Genomic DNA, 17,657 nt, shown 5'->3' on the forward strand with positions numbered 1-17,657 from the left:
CGGGTAGTACAGCTAGTAACATATAAAAAAGAATGTTTTCAAATTTTTTTTTTATGATATAATATAGTATTGTCATCAGTGTGACGTAGGTATACCATGTTTGCAGTCGATACCACATTGGGAAGTGGGTTACAACAACAACAGAGTGTTTGACATGTCTTAAATCAAAACTGCTTATTTATTAGTTGTACAAAACGAACGGTTTCCAAGGTTACATCTCGTTACAACTTTTATCCCTGTGCCCGCTCGCTCCATTTTAGGTTCCTTCTAACGTCGGTTTCCGTTACATTTGGCTTTGACGAGTGACATGACGTCACGACGTGGGTGGTGTCCACTAGAGTGACGTCATCCGGAACGGACGTGTTTACTGGAAAATGAGTCCGTACATTGGCAGGTGATGACGTCACTTCTCGGAACAGAGAAATTGAGTTTACAGGCCCATACGGGCTGTAACAAGGTGTAACAAGGTAGGACAAACACAACCGCGCCGTGGACGACTCCAACACCAGAGGTGTCGCGGTGCAGCGCTGGGGTCGACACGAGGCCGGGTTGAGCCCCACACACACTCACAAAGATCCCCCGTATAGCCTTAACAGACTGTAGGGGCAAGTGCTGAAGGCCGAGTGGAACTTCCGCGGGTTTCTCAATGCGCTGGAGAATTCACTCACAGCCAGGTGGTGTGTGGGTGGTGGTGTGTGGGTGGGGGTGTGTGGGTAGGGGTGTGTGGGTGGTGGTATGTGGGTGGTGGTGGGGGTGTGTGGGTATGGGTGTGTGGGTGGTGGTGTGTGGTGGGAGTGGTGTGTGGGTGGTGGGGGTGTGGTGGGAGTGGTGGTGTGTGTGGGTGGTGGTGGGGGTGTGTGTGGTGGAGGTGTGTGGGTGGGGGTGTGGTGGTGGTGTGTGGGCGGTGGTAGTGGTGTGTGGGCGGTGGTAGTGGTGTGTGGGGGGTGGGGGTGGTGTGTGGGTCGGGGTGATGAGAGTGAGGGTGTGTGAGGGGGGTGGTTCAGTTCAGTTTCAGTTCAGTTCATGTATTTGGTACAGCCCTGTGAGTCATTCGGCTCTTGAATCGGGTGCAACCACAACAAACAAAAACATAAACGAGAAAACATCTTAAAGTGACGACGCGCAAACAGAAACATCCAGGGGAAAACCCAGCAAAGTCTTGCAGGAAAAGCACCGCGTATCAACGCTGGGTGCAAACATCCCAGTGGGATGGAAGTCAAACAATAGCAACCATAAGCCGATTTAGATTACAGTCATCAGTCTGACTCTGTGTACTACAACAAATAAATATGGCTAAACCAGAACCTTTTCGAAATCACCAAAATAAATCGATAAAAACAATGCAGCAGTGATCACAGGAACTGTGATTTACGATTTCATAGTGAACGATATACGTAGCACGTAACGACCAAACTTTGCAAGCCACAGCATCATAAGATGTGTAATTACCACCAACGAAGGCGGCGTCTTTGCATGGTGAGGGTGGTGGTGGTGGTGACGGTGAGGGTGGTGACAGTGAGGGTGGTGAGGGTGGTGGTGGTGAGGGTGGTGGTGATGAGGGTGGTGGTGGTGAGGGTGGTGGTGGTGAGGGTGGTGGTGGTGAGGGTGGTGATGACAGTGAGGGTGGTGATGACAGTGAGGGTGGTGAGGGTGGTGGTGGTGAGGGTGGTGGTGGTGAGGGTGGTGGTGACAGTGAGGGTGGTGAGGGTGGTGGTGGTGAGGGTGGTGGTGATGAGAGTGAGGGTGGTGATGACAGTGAGGGTGGTGAGGGTGGTGGTGATGACAGTGAGGGTGGTGGTGATGAGATTGGTGAGGGTGGTGGTGAGGATTGTACCAACTCCTACACTGCAAAGTATTCACACCGCTAAAGCACTCACAACACAAACACGCCCATGTCCACTGTCAACGCCATCACAAGTCGTATTTTGACGCTGGGCAGTTCACAGCGCAGCCAAAACGAGTTTGTCCCTCCCCCACCACCCCCGCCTGCTCAAACACGCAGAGAGGCAAGCAACAGCAGCAGCAGCGCCACCAGGAAATTCCAAAGTGAGGCTGTGAGATCGCCACACAGCGCCATCGTCTTCTTGACAAGTGTCCGGTCAGAGTCGTCTTGTTGGTGTTGTTGTTGCTGCTGCTATCGTCGGGTACTGGAGGCGATCCCACGTCCCTGCTCCTCCTGCTGCTCCCCCCAGCAGCAGCATCACAGCTGAGAGGAGGTGAGGTCGTCTCTCTCGCCCTGCTCACGGAGACTGCGTGCCTGGGTCCCTGGGTCCCTGGGTTCCCATCGCAAATCTCGGGGTTCCATTTTGTTCATCGACTCCTCGTGTCGAGGAGTCTCTCTGTGTGAGAGTCTCAGCCTGTGACTGTTACACTCGTGGTCTACGTGTCTGTGTGTATATCACTCTGTGTGTGTCTCTGTGTTTATCATCCTGTGTATATATCACTCTGTGTGTCTGTGTGTATATCACTCTGTGTGTCTCTGTGTGTCTATCACTCTGTGTGTCTCTGTGTGTGTATCACTCTGTGTGTCTCTGTGTGTATATCACTGTGTCTCTGTCTATCACTCTGTGTGTCTGTGTGTGTATATCACTCTGTGTGTCTGTGTGTATCACTCTGTGTCTCTGTTTGTATCACTGTGTGTGTCTGTGTGTCTATCACTCTGTCTGTGTGTGTCTCTGTGTGTATCACTCTGTGTGTCTGTTTGTGTCTATCACTCTGTGTCTCTCTGTATCACTCTGTGTCTGTGTGTATCACTCTGTGTGTATCACTCTGTGTCTGTGTGTATATCACTCTGTGTGTCTCTGTGTGTATATCACTCTGTGTGTCTCTGTGTGTATATCACTCGGTGTCTCTGTGTGTATATCACTCTGTGTCTCTATTACTGTGTCTCTGTGTGTCTATCACTCTATCACTCTGTGTCTGTGTGTGTGTCTATCACTCTGTATGTGTCTGTGTGTATCTGTCTGTGTCTATCTGTGTGTGTCTGTGTATATCACTCTGTATGTGTCTGTGTGTATCACTGTGTGTGTCTGTGTATATCACTCTGTATGTGTCTGTGTGTATCACTGTGTGTGTCTGTGTGTCTATCACTCTGTGTGTCTGTATCACTCTGTGTGTGTATCACTCTGTATGTGTCTGTGTGTATCTCTGTGTGTCTATCACTCTATGTGTGTCTGTGTGTATCACTCTGTGTGTCTGTGTGTGTATCACTCTGTATGTCTGTGTGTATATCACTCACACACACTAACATAACACACACACACAACCCTCACACACACATAGCACTCTCACACACATACAACACTCACACACAACATTCACATAGCACTCACACAACACTCGCACACACAACACACAGACACATAACACTCACACACAACACACAGCACTCATACACACAGCACTCACACAAAACACACACCCTTCACCACACACACACAACACTCACACAAAACACACACACCCTTCACCACACACACAACACTCACACACAACACTCACACACAACACTCACACACAACACTCACACAACACTCACACAAGACACACACCCTTCACCACACACACACAACACGCACTCACAACACACACCCTTCACCACACAGACAAAACACACACAACTCACGTAACACAACACGCACACAGCACTCACACACCACTCATACACAGTACACACACACACAGTACACTCACACACTACTCACACAAAGTACACACACACAGTACACACACTACACACATTCCACACAGTACACACACTACACACATTTCACACAGTACACACACTACACACATTTCACACAAAGTACACACACCACACATTTCACACACAGTACACACACACACTACTCACACACAGTACACACACTACACACATATTTCACACAGTACACACACCACACATATTTCACACAGTACACACACACTACTCACACAAAGTACACATACACATACAGTGCACACACTACACACATTTCACACACAGTACACATACTACACATTTCACACACTACTCACACAAAGTACACACACACAGTACACACACTACACACATGCACAGTACACACACACACACACTACACACATTTCATACAGTACACACACTACACACATTTCACACACACACACATACACAGGTGGTGGGGGGTGTTTGACCATACTTCACCACGCCGGTCAACGCGGGTTGCCATCGGGACCAAGAGAACCGCCTCCTCCCACGACGTTGTGAGAGGCGCCTTGTCTCAACAGCGATGTCTTTAGAACCCAAGTTAAATGTCCAACTCACCATTGAAAATCGAAAACCTGTACTCCGAATACCGCTCACGACAAGACACCCCTTTCATCATGTACTGCAGTCATGTTTATGAACACAAAGCTAAACATTCCTCAGTCTCATGAAACAAATATACAACCTCTGAATTCAAAACATTTACAGAGGGTAACTGAAGCACAGAAACGAGTTGCAAAATCGATACACAATGTACATACTTCTCTAACAATGTATACTTATACAGTACTAATTAAACAGCGATGTGCACATTTGTAGATTGTATTTGGTTTTCAGTTAAATGTACCGCATCACGCCTCTGGCTGGATGTCTAAAGGACGTTTCATGCAAGCACCCATTCAGATGGAAGTGTGATTGTCTTCTGGTAATTAAGGTGAATCTACGTATGGATGTATCTAGTTTACGATGATACAACTTCACTCCACTAGACGTCCTTGCTTAGCCTATCTGCCACAAAGGGCGAAGCAGTTATTGTCAGGTATGAAAACATTTGAACGAAGTATTTTATTTATTTATTTTAACAAACGAGTTTTGTCACGAACAAAAGCTCACTGCCTCGAAGCAGAACAGGCGGAAGGGGAGACGTCAAAGCCACGGACACACGGCAGCCACGGACACACGGCAGCCACGGCGCCAGCGATGTTGTATTGGTGGTGGTAGGCGGGGTGCTGGTGGTGGTAGGCGGGGTGCTGGTGGTGGTAGGCAGGGTGCTGGTAGGCGGGGTGCTGGTGGTGGTAGGCGGGGTGCTGGTGGTGGTAGGCGGGGTGCTGGTGGTGGTAGGCGGGGTGCTGGTGGTGGTAGGCGGGGTGCTGGTGGTGGTGTAGGCGGTTTCAAGTTTCATTTATTAGATACCAGCGGTAAGTACCCGACGTTGCCCGGCTCAAAAAAATATTTAAGAACTACTCTTAAAAACCGTACATATACATACACAGATACTAAGATATTGTGAAAGCCCGGTGGGCTGTTTGTCCATTTCACCACCAACAACATTTTATGAGGCTTGCAAAAGCCCAAAAACTAATAGAAAGTGTGGGGTAAATAGTTGATGTAAAAGGTTTCCGAAAATTGTGGACACCCCCCAAAAAATAGATTTACCCCCGCGTAGGTATCTATATCTACACACCCTACATACAACAGAGTAAGTAGTATCTGTTGACTCTGTAGTTGTATCTACTGACTTTACAGTAGTATCTACTGAGCCAGTAGTAGCTACTGACTGTGTAGTAGCATTTGCTGATTGTAGCAGTAACTACTGTAGTAGTAGTATTTACTGGGCCTACAGTAGTATCTACCGAATCTAAAGTAGTAACGACTAACTGTATAGTAGTATCTACTGACTATAGTAGTAACTACTAACTCTGCAACAGTATCTACTCACTCTATAGTAGTATCTACTGACTATAGTAGTGTAGCGCCGTGAATTCACTCGGACGACAACCGTCTTCCACCGTCACTTTTATTCCATCGCTCCGTACACACGGTGATTCTCCTCTTCCCCAACTCGGACACTCCGCTTCACCTCAGCATCGTCCGTGCATCCTCTTCCACACACAGTGGTTCTTCCTCTATCTCCTCGCACACAGTGTCGCCGCTATCTCTTCACACGCAGTGACTTCCTCTATCTCCGCACACGCAGTGACCTGTCTGTCTATTCACACGCAGTGACTCTATCTATTCACACACAGTGACTCTATCTATCTCCGCACACACAGTGACTCTATCTATCTCCGCACACACAGTGACTTGCCTGTCTATTCACACACAGTGACTCTATCTATCTCCGCTAACGCTAACTCTCCCTATCGCTATTTACTGTCTTTGGGGTTCGGCTCTCTATCTATTCTTCCCTAACATTGCCAGCTGTTCTCTTCGTATCTCTCCACCTCTCGCCAACAACTGCCCAGCAACAACTCCCCCTCCGTTCAAATCACCTAGCGTTTTATCCCCTTTCCAATTAGCCTCAATTAATTGCCACGTGGCTCGCTGGCATTTTCCCGCCAGCTCGCACCTGTCCAACGGTCAGACTTCGAGATGCCGCCACTTAACGCTAACAGCCTCTCGACCAATCACAGCCCTCGTGCCACGACTCCCTTAATTACTTCGGGTTGTTTATGCCACCCGTGACTCGACCACCTGTTCGACCTCATGTGACCCACTCTCCTTGTATGTCTGTATGTACTGTATGTGGCCAATTCCTATGCGTATCGTTTACTCTACTACAGTAGTAACTACTAACTCTACAACAGTATCTACTCACTCTATAGTAGTATCTACTGACTCCAGTAGCTACTCACCGTAGTAGTATGTACTGACTGTATAGTGGTATATACTGACTGTAGCAGTATTGACTGACTGTAGCAGTATTGACTGACTGTAGTGGTATATACTGACGTTTAGTATCTTCTAACTCTATATAGTTGTATCTACCAACTCGATAGCAGTATCTCCTATCACTACATCAGTGCATACCGACTGAGGTGTACCTGCTATCACTACAGCAGTGCAAACTGCTATTGTGGTACCTGCTATGATGACAGCAGTGCATACCGACTGTGGTGGAACCTGCTATCACTACAGCAGTGCATACTGACTGTGGTGGTACCTGCTATGATTACAGCAGTGCATACTGACTGTGATAGTTGCTGCTATGATTACAGCAGTCCATACCGACAGAGGTGGTACCTGCTATCACTACAGCAGTGCATACTGACAGTGGTGGTACCTGCTATGATTACAGCAGTACATATTGTGGTGGTACCTGCTTTCACTACAGTATTGCATACTGCTGTGGTGGAACCTGTTATTACAGCTGTGCATACTGACTGTGGTGGTACCTGCTATGATTACAGGAGTGCATACTGACTGTGGTCGTACATGCTATGATTACAGCATTGCATACTGACTGGTGGTACCTGCTATGATTACAGCAGTGCATACTGTGGTGGTACCTGCTATGATTACAGCAGTGCATACTGTGGTGGTACCTGCTATGATTACAGCAGTGCATACTGTGGTGGTACCTGCTATGATTACAGCAGTGCATACCGACTGTGGTGGTACCTGCTATAACAGCAGTGCATACTGACTGTGGTGGTACCTGCTATAACAGCAGTGCATACTGACTGTGGTGGTATCCTGCTATCACTACAGCATTGCATGCTATGGTGGTATCCTGCTATGATTACAGCAGTCCATACTGCTGTGGTGGTACCTGCCATTACAGCAGTGCATACGACTGTGGTGGTACCTGCTATGATTACAGCATTGCATGCTGACTGTGGTGGAATCCTGCTATGATTACAGCAGTGCATACTGACTGTGATGGATGGTACCTGCCATTACAGCAGTGCATACGACTGTGGTGGTACCTGCTACAGTAGTACATGCTGACTCTATCTTACATATGAAAGGGAAATGTGTGTGTATGTTCGAAATGTTTAGCATACTTGCCGACATGCAACCAACTTACTGAATATTCTTGGTTCTTTCGGTAAAGTCACCACGTAGAAGGGAAACAATAAAATAATACAAATATATTGCTTTATATTTTTATTATTTTATTGGTTCCCTTCTACGTGGTGACTTTACCGAAAGAACCAAGAATATTAATCCCTGCAGTCACAAAAGCTTTAAATCACAATTTAACTTACTGTATATTAAAAAACGGGAATTGGCCGATTCTAGAGGAATCTACAACCTTCGATTCGTTTGCGCGATTAAAGGAATCGATTCTTGGCGCGATCGGGGATTTTATTTTAAATTAATGAGTTATCTTTTCATTTGTATGCTATGATTTTAAGTTTTCAGACGTTTTTAAATATATATTTCCCCGCTAGTAGCAGTATATATCGACTCTATAGCACAAAGTACTCACCTGACAGATTTGCCGTGACGAGGCCTAGTCCCGTGCAAAGCCTCCGGCCTCGCCTAGATTGCCCGGCCGGCCGAGGCTGGCGCCCGGGCCGCTACCCCCCCCCCCCCCCGCGCTACAATAATCCTATTTAATCGCTATAATTGTAGTATGTACCGAGCCTATAATAGTTAGTGCACACATTGGGGTGGAGGAGGAGAGAAGAGGACGTGACACTTTGATGAATTTACCTCAGCGTCGCGTGTACATTTTTGCATTTTGAATGAGCAATGGCGTCCCCCCTGCGGCGGCGACGGCGTCTGTGCGTTGCCAGGGGCAACAACTCGCGTCTGTGCGTTGCCAGGGGCAACAACTCGCGGCTGTGCGTTGCCAGGAGCAACGGCGTTTCGCGCATGCGCAGCAGCGAGGCGGTCGGCAAAAGTAAATAAATAAATAAAATGCATCTCACTAAAACGTTAATTACACCACTTTAAAGGTGACGGACGGCAAAACGGAATAGCCTATGCCGAGCGGGGGGCCCGGGGCGCGCCGCCCGGCAAAAAAATTTCCACGCTAACCCCGCGGTCCGAGAGCCAAATCCCCCGCAAGCGAGCGTAGACAGACAGACAAACAATTAATTATATAGGTTAGATAGCGCTGTGAGCCATGCGGCTCTTAAGTCGGGCGGTGGGGTGCAGGCGGTGTAGGGGGTGGAGTTCAGGTGGTGTAGGGGGTGGGGTACAGGTGGTGTAGGGGGTGGGGTACAGGTGGTGTAGGGGGTGTAGGGGTGGGGTGCAGGTGGTGTAGGGGGTGTAGGGGTGGGGTACAGGTGCTGTAACCGGACTGCTGGGGCTATACAAACAGTGGTCGCTGCTGCTTTTATCAGCTCCTCCTGCTGCTCCCCCCAGCAGCAGCATCACAGCTGAGAGGGGGTGAGGTCGTCTCTCTCGCCCTGCTCACGGAGACTGCGTCCCTGGGTCCCTGGGTACCCATCGCAATTCTCGGGGTTCCATTTGGTTCATCGACTCCTCGTGTCGAGGCGTCTCTCTGTGTGAGAGTCTCAGCCTGTGACTGTTACACTCGTGGTCTACGTGTATCTGTGTATCACTGTGTGTCACACTCTGTGTCTCTGTGTCTATCACTCTGTGTATGTCTGTGTGCATCACTCTGTGTGTCTGTGTGTGTGTGTCTGTGTGTGTATCACTCTGTGTGTCTCTGTGTGTATATCACACTGTGTGTCTATCACTCTGTGTGTGTCTGTGTGTCTATCACTCTGTGTGTCTCTGTATCACTGTGTGTGTCTGTGTATATCACTGTGTCTATGTATATCACTGTGTGTCTATGTGTGGCTATCACTCTGTGTCTCTGTGTGTATCTCATTCTGTGTGTCTCAGTGTGTCTATCACTCTGTGTGTCTCTGTATCACTCTGTGGGTCTATCACTGTGTGTGTCTGTGTGTCTATCACACGCTGTGTTTAAGCAAACAGTCTACCGCCGGACTATGCAACTCGTTTGAAGGCCAGTGTAGACAAATTATCGAAAATGATCGAATATCAATATATCAATATTATTATCCCCATACACAAGCGGTACACATTTGTGTTAACCCCTCCCCACTCCATGCGTACGGACTCAATGGATGTCGCCTGAGCGGAGTTGAGGCGATAGTGGTGCTCACACACAACACACACACAACCCTCACACACACACAACTCTCACACACACACAACACTCACACACAACCCTCACACACACAACACTCACACAACCCTCTCACACACACACAACACTCACACACAACACTCACACACAACACACACACAACACTCACACACACAACACTCACACACACAACACTCACACAACCCTCTCACACACACACAACACTCACACACAACACTCACACACAACACACACACAACACTCACACACACAACACTCACACACACAACCCTCACACACAACACTCACACAACCCTCACACACTCACACAACCCTCACACACAACACTCACACACACACAACCCTCACACACAACCCTCACACACACACAACCCTCACACACACACAACCCTCACACACAACACACACACACAACCCTCACACACAACCCTCACACACAACCCTCACACACACAACCCTCACACACAACCCTCACACACAACCCTCACACACACAACCCTCACACACACAACCCTCACACACACACAACCCTCACACACAACCCTCACACACACACAACCCTCACACACACACAACCCTCACACACAACACACACACACAACCCTCACACACAACCCTCACACACAACCCTCACACACAACCCTCACACACAACCCTCACACACACACACAACCCTCACACACACACACAACCCTCACACACAACACACACACAACCCTCACACACACACACAACCCTCACACACACACACAACCCTCACACACAACACACACACAACCCTCACACACAACCCTCACACACACAAACCCTCACACACAACCCTCACACACACAAACCCTCACACACAACCCACACACACAACCCTCACACACACAACCCACACACACACAACCCTCACACACACACACAACCCTCACACACACACACAACCCTCACACACAACACACACACAACCCTCACACACAACCCTCACACACACAAACCCTCACACACAACCCTCACACACAACCCTCACACACACAAACCCTCACACACAACCCACACACACAACCCTCACACACACAACCCACACACACACAACCCTCACACACAACACAACAACAGTTTACAGTGCAGCCCAAACGAGAATGTGCCCGCCTCTACACCGGTCACGCGGCGACAGCAGCAGCAGCAGGCGACTCTGATTGGACACTCCCCTCCCCCGCGCCCCTCCCCTCCCCCGCGCCCCTCCCCTCCCCCGCGCCCCTCCCCTCCCCCGCGCCCCTCCCCTCCCCCGCGCCCCTCCCCTCCCCCGCGCCCCTCCTGCCTCCGCTAGCCTAGTGACGTCACTGTCACGTCCCTTTAAAGCTTTAGGTCAGAGTCGTCGCATCCCTGCTCCTAGCAACAGCAGCATCACAGCTGAGAGGAGGTGAGGTCGTCTCTCTCGCCCTGCTCACGGAGACTGCGTCCCTGGGTCCCTGGGTCCCTGAGTCCCTGGGTCCCTGAGTCCCTGGGTCCCTGTGTCCCTGTGTCCCTGGGTCCCTGGGTCCCCATCGCAATTCTCGGGGTTCCATTTGGTTCATCGACTCCTCGTGTCTTTACCATTGTGAGTGTGTGACGTTGTCTCTGTGTGTCTGGTGTGAGGCAGTGGCTGTTTGTTCCACCGTGTCTACCTGTGTGTCTATCGCTCCGCCATTGGGTCGCGGTGCCAGGCTAGGTAGGCGTGCGTGGCGGTGCCGACTGACGTCATTACGATCATTGCCCCGCGTACGTCGGCAGGAGGTCTAAATGCAGAGCGCGCCGCGTTATTACAAAAGGGCGTAGCGCTGAAGCGCCTCGACCGAGGATTGTCTCCGGCTCCCCGGTCTCCCAGTCGGTTGCTTTGTCCCGGAGTTTGGTGCATTCATGAATACCCACCCCTCACTGCGTGCAAGAAGCTCTCACAAGTGATGCCATCAGCAGCTGTCGCCCGCTGAAGCTAATTGTAACTACAGGCGAAACGTCGTACTCCGATGTAAATGTTGTGGCTTTGCTCCCCAACACACCGGTGTGCTGCTCTAGTAATGAATTGGCCACGTTCTGTTTACGTGACGAACCTTACTAATTGGCTGTGTCAGGTGGTGGGGGGGGTTTGACGGCACACTCGCTCTAACACAACGAACCTGTATAATGGATATTGGTCGTGAAAGCCTACAGCGTGTGAAGCTCGCTACACCACTACTCATCATCACAACACTGCCTGCTCCATCACCACGGACTTCTCGGTTTCACAGTCTGCTACTTTGTCCGTGAGTTTGGTGGAGTTCCTCGCTTTCAAGGGTCGTAGCCCCCCTCCCTACACGGCGACAACCACAACTGAACCAGATGCATAGCCGCGTCTGCGAGATTCCACTGCTTGTTCCATTCAGACAGTTCAGACTGAACAAGCAGCAGGGCTAGGGATGTGATTGCCGTACAGGATGACTGTGCCTTGGCATTCCTAGAACATCTCTAGATTTAAAGCTTTCGTGACTGCTAGGATCCATACTCTTTGGTTCTATTGGGTAAAGTCACGAAGGTGCAAATAAAATAACAAAAAACGCTGTCCTCTAGACAGTCTCGTCCCTTCACCTGATGAAGGCCGCTTGTGTTGGGGCCGAAATTCCTAGAACATCGTTTTATTTCACTTAGGAGCCAGTGTCCATGCAGCGTGTTCAAATGAAGCGCGTGTTTTATGTTATTAAAGTTGGAATAACTAAATCCAAAAGATGAATCTCATCGCTGACGTCACAAATGGAAAGATGTAGAAGCGGAGTGATGTGAATGTGAGGGAGCGTGAGCCATTGGAGTGAGGCCGTGAGATGGACTAATGACTCATTCTCGTTTGTGATCATCAGCAGACAGAGCCGACCATGAAGCTGGTCATCATCCCACTGTTCATCTCCCTTCTGGGTGAGTTCACACCCAGAGCCACTCACCCAGCACACATTGGACGATGCCCTTTCGTTAGCCAGGTGAGAGTTCACCGTTACCTCCCTCGCCTGGAACGCAGGAGGTTGTGGGTTCGATTCCAACCCTGACGCCTGCTGTATATTTGGAGTTTGCGTGTCTCTCTGCCTGTGGTCACGTGGATTTGTCTCCGGGTCCTCTGGTTTTATCCTACACATTTATAATCAACGTGCATTCCGATTATTTTGCTGCTGTAAATTTCAGCACGACACAAGCCACTTCGTTGAGCGGTCATTGGAGGGCAGGTCACTTTTGTAAAAAAAGAGCTACATAGCTCAGTGGGCCTTACCTGCTAATTAGAATAGTTTTTTAGTTTTTAATAAACCACCATCACGATGAGGTCACGGGTCATGTGACCCCTGTGACACCGCCCTGGCCGTGCCAGTGGCTCCCGGGCCACGTGCTCCGCTGAGACTCGGCTCGCGAGCGGCCGCTCTGAGTCTGGGCACTGACGGTGGGGGGGAGGCAGCCCTAAGATTTGGTCGAGGGGGAGACGTTTCACTGCGCTCACTCACCAGGTGAGCGGAGTTCCTCTCCGACAGCTGATGCTACGCGGAGCTCACCGTGTCGTAGCTTCCATTGAGGTCGTAGTTTTATTGATCTATTCTCCACAATTACAAATGTAGACGGTGTAGCACCCCTGTGTTTAACGGCGTTTTCAAGATCCCTGTTACCACTGGACGAACCTTTGCAGAGTGGCGTAACGAGTGTAAGCGCTGTCTCTGTAGATTAAACGACATTTCAGTAATCGGAATGGCTTTTCCCTTGACTGCAATTTAATACTAACAATGATGGATGTGTTTCGGACGTTAATTCCAAATATACTCCGAAACTAAAACATATGCATCACCTATATCACTTAAATAATACGAAAAAACATACAGATTAAACACGATTGAAGAATAATTAAAGCATATATAATCAGCCCTTTGTAAAGGTGATGTGTAGACGTTGCTGTTGTGCACTGTGGAGGTAGCGTGACGCTGTCGCCGATGGGTGATGCAGCTTCCCAGGTCCTTTTTGTTTGATGACGTCACTGTGCGGGCCCCGGTGAAATTTCCTTCACGTGGAAATTAGATTTTCCAAATGGAAAAGAGTTCATAATTTATCACTTTCATTTAAGGAGAAATTTCGTAAACTGAACCATGCAAATAACCCACCTGGCAATGGATACCCATAGTCATTTATAAACATTCATTAATTCACCCCCCCACACTTCACGCAAGAAGTTGCCCACAAGTGATGTCATCTCATCTACCCCTCTATTTAAGGAAAGAAACAGGAGGATATCTCCACAAATCTGGCTGTCGCCTGATGATGCCTGTTGTAATTACTGGCGAAACGTCGTACTCAGATTGTAAATGTTGTGGCTTGGCTCTCCATCACACCGGTGTGCTGTACTAGTGACGAATTGGCACGTTCTGTTGACGTGACAACCCTTACTAGTTGGCTGTGTCGGGTGGTATCAAGTTTAATGACACATATATTTACGCGCTCTAACCCAAACAACCTGTATTATAAACTGAGGGATATTCCCTGTATCTGTAACGAGTGTGATCGGTCTCCCTGTAGATGCGGCATCGGCTGCGATGCTCCAGATCACTCTTCCGCAGAGTTTGTCTGTGAGGGAGGGAGAGAACGTGACTATTCCCTGCTCCTACTCCCCACCGACGTCCAGCCTGAGCCACATCGTCCTCCAGTATTTCACGATGCCCAGACGCTACGCAGAGAACGTGACCAGAAGAGAGATGAAGAAGGTGACGGCCGCATTTCATGTCAACCGTTAATAATTATCTCTGTACTTGATGTCTACGTCGACACTAACAGATAATAACAAAGTTATGTGGTGCCCTTTAATTATCCAGAAATGTACAATTAGTCTCACAACTCCATTTCAAGAAGGCACTGCTCTGAGATCTTAACCCAATGACGGTACATTAATGAGAGTTTGGCTTCATGTGGAGGGAAACCAGAGCACGTGATGCAACTCGTGTTTAACACGAGGGGGATTACACGCAATACTCTACACAGATTCAAGTCCACAGGTAGACCCACTCTTACCACTCTACGCAAACTCAACGTTGATATTTTGCCATCCCCTTGTCGCCTTGCAGCCAAAGCCTACAGCGCTTGGTGTCCCCAGGAGGTCTCCCATCTAGGTGGTAACCGAGCTCATCAAGCCTGCTTAGCCAGCGACATTCAACGAGCCCAGGGGCATTCAGGACGATGTGACCGTGGGCATCGTGTGCCGTTGTGGTTGACCTTCCACATTGTGGTTTGTGTCATTGCAGATCTATCAATCGGGGTTTGAAAAAGAGGACTTGAGTATCGTGAAGTCTGTGGGAGACGTGCTGATGGGAAACTGCTCCATCGGCATCCCCAACTTCCCCAAGAACCTCGGCCCCGTGGTTCTGTGCTGCATCGACTGTCGTCGATGTAACGCGGAGAACACCGAGGTGCAAGGGGAGGTGCTGCTGAACGTGACGCCTGCAGGTGAACAAGAGCCGAGCGTGGCGCTGTAGCTGATGCAGCCATCAATGTCGCTATGAAACTCTTCACAACTAGATAACAAGTTGACTTTGGCAACATGATTATCATTTCCAGATTTAAAGCTTTCGTGACTGCAAGGATCCATACTCTTTGGTTCTATTCGGTAAAGTCACGTAGGTAAAAAAATAAAACAACAAAAATCACGACGTTTTGTGGCCGAAACGTCGTGATTTTTGTTGTTTTAATTTTTTTACCTACGTGACTTTACCGAATAGAACCAAAGAGTATGATTATCTCATATTAGCTTGTTCACATTCATTGTTGGTGATTTGCTTTGCTTGACTTTTCGCACGCATAAAGACGAGGACTGCTCAAGCGTTCTCGACCAGAGTTCACTCATCATGCACCGGCACTTTGTCAGTTACGTTGTGAATAATGCACACACGATGAGGATGTCGTTTAATTTGTACTCCTTAACAATCGGCAAAGCACTCATTTAATGGATAATGCACGTTCGTTTTACAACTTTGATTTAGTTTCTCGTTTCATAATTTGTCACATAATAAAATATATAAAATAAAATGAGCACCGTTCGTCACGACGTTGTTCAAACGGATGAAGCGATTATGGGGGAACTTGCGTTGCACGGTGCACGAGATCTAACTGGTTGAGGCCGGGAGGTCAAGGGTCATGGAAAAACTGTGGTGCAGGGCTGGAGTGGGCATTTGTAGAGTTGAGTGATTCTCAGCCAGGAATCTGTGATGCACGTGAATCGGGCCTTTGAGTGTAGTACGTGAAGCCGTGTTGAGTGAGTGGTCTCTCCCTGCTGCACGTGAAGCCGTGTTGAGTGAGTGGTCTCTCCCTGCTGCATGTGAAGCCGTGTTGAGTGGTCTCTCCCTGCTGCACGTGAAGCCGTGTTGAGTGAGTGGTCTCTCCCTGCTGCACGTGAAGCCGTGTTGAGTGAGTGGTCTCTCCCTGCTGCACGTGAAGCCGTGTTGAGTGAGTGGTCTCTCCCTGCTGCACGTGAAGCCGTGTTGAGTGAGTGGTCTCTCCCTGCTGCATGTGAAGCCGTGTTGAGTGAGTGCTCTCTTCCTGCTGCATGTGAAGCCGTGTTGAGTGAGTGGTCTCTCCCTGCTGCATGTGAAGCCGTGTTGAGTGGTCTCTCCCTGCTGCACGTGAAGCCGTGTTGAGTGAGTGGTCTATCCCTGCTGCACGTGAAGCCGTGTTGAGTGGTCTATCCCTGCTGCATGTGAAGCCGTGTTGAGTGAGTGGTCTCTCCCTGCTGCACGTGAAGCCGTGTTGAGTGAGTGGTCTCTCCCTGCTGCTCCATGTGAAGCCGTGTTGAGTGAGTGGTCTCTCCCTGCTGCACGTGAAGCCGTGTTGAGTGAGTGTTCTCTCACTGCTGCACGTGAAGCCGTGTTGAGTGAGTGGTCTCTCCCTGCTGCACATGAAGACGTGTTGAGTGAGTGGTCTCTCACTGCTGCAAGTGAAGCCGTGTTGAGTGAGTGGTCTCTCCCTGCTGCACGTGAAGCCGTGTTGAGCGAGTGGTCTCTTCCTGCTGCACGCGAAGCCGTGTTGAGTGGTCTCTCCCTGCTGCACGTGAAGCCGTGTTGAGTGAGTGGTCTCTTCCTGCTGCATGTGAAGCCGTGTTGAGTGGTCTCTCCCTGCTGCATGTGAAGCCGTGTTGAGTGGTCTCTCCCTGCTGCACGTGAAGTCGTGTTGAGTGAGTGGTCTATCCCTGCTGCACGTGAAGCCGTGTTGAGTGGTCTATCCCTGCTGCACATGAAGCCGTGTTGAGTGAGTGGTCTCTCCCTGCTGCACGTGAAGCCATGTTGAGTGAGTGGTCTCTCCCTGCTGCACGTGAAGCCGTGTTGAGTGAGTGGTCTCTCCCTGCTGCATGTGAAGCCGTGTTGAGTGAGTGGTCTCTCCCTGCTGCACGTGAAGCCGTGTTGAGTGAGTGGTCTCTCACTGCTGCACGTAAAGCCGTGTTGAGTCGCTGGGTGGGGCTGTGGTGCTGGGTGCGAGTGGGGGTCACGCTGAGCCCCCCCCCTCTCTGTTTCCGTGTCTCTGCAGCCCCACGGTCACACGGTGGGGGTGTGAGTGACGTCACCCTCACCCCTCTAGAGGAGACCTCGCACAAGGGAGGGGTGGTGGCTGCCTGGGTCCTGGTGCCTCTAGCTGTCATTGTCATCATCATCGTCTCCGTCTTCGTCTGGAAGAAGAAGAAGAATCACCGTCGGTGTTCATGGCCCTGCCCCCACTCACGCAGGTGCCCCCCCCGCCCCCCCTCCATCCCAGGCACCCGGACCGCCCAGCCCAGCCCCTGATGAATGAGCGTGGACGTGGGCAGCCGGGCTGAGCTCTCTCGGTGGCCTCCCA

At 49.8% G+C, this 17,657-nt stretch overlaps 1 protein-coding gene across 8 annotated transcripts in view; it reads left to right on the forward strand.

Moving 5' to 3' along the window:
* Positions 1-17,657, forward strand: part of LOC116957542 (uncharacterized) — a 305,854-nt gene that overhangs the window by 285,672 nt on the left and 2,525 nt on the right. The window contains exons 1-6 of one of the 8 annotated variants that reach the window (XM_076056488.1): positions 385-467; positions 2,003-2,216; positions 12,677-12,731; positions 14,361-14,545; positions 15,080-15,281; positions 17,352-17,547. In XM_076056488.1, coding sequence (XP_075912603.1) covers positions 12,692-12,731; positions 14,361-14,545; positions 15,080-15,281; positions 17,352-17,547 — 623 coding nt within the window. In that variant the 5' untranslated portion in view covers positions 385-467; positions 2,003-2,216; positions 12,677-12,691. Of the gene's footprint in view, positions 1-384; positions 468-658; positions 675-1,777; positions 2,217-11,141; positions 11,230-11,280; positions 11,407-12,676; positions 12,732-14,360; positions 14,546-15,079; positions 15,282-17,351; positions 17,548-17,657 lie in introns of those variants that run through there. The other 7 variants (XM_076056489.1, XM_076056493.1, XM_076056487.1 and 4 more) reach the window with 7 other exon arrangements.

This window comes from Petromyzon marinus, chromosome 76 (genome assembly GCF_048934315.1).
Source record: "Petromyzon marinus isolate PM22_M1 ecotype Great Lakes invasive population chromosome 76, UKy_Petmar_22M1.pri1.0, whole genome shotgun sequence".
Classification (NCBI taxonomy): Eukaryota; Metazoa; Chordata; class Hyperoartia; order Petromyzontiformes; family Petromyzontidae; genus Petromyzon; species Petromyzon marinus.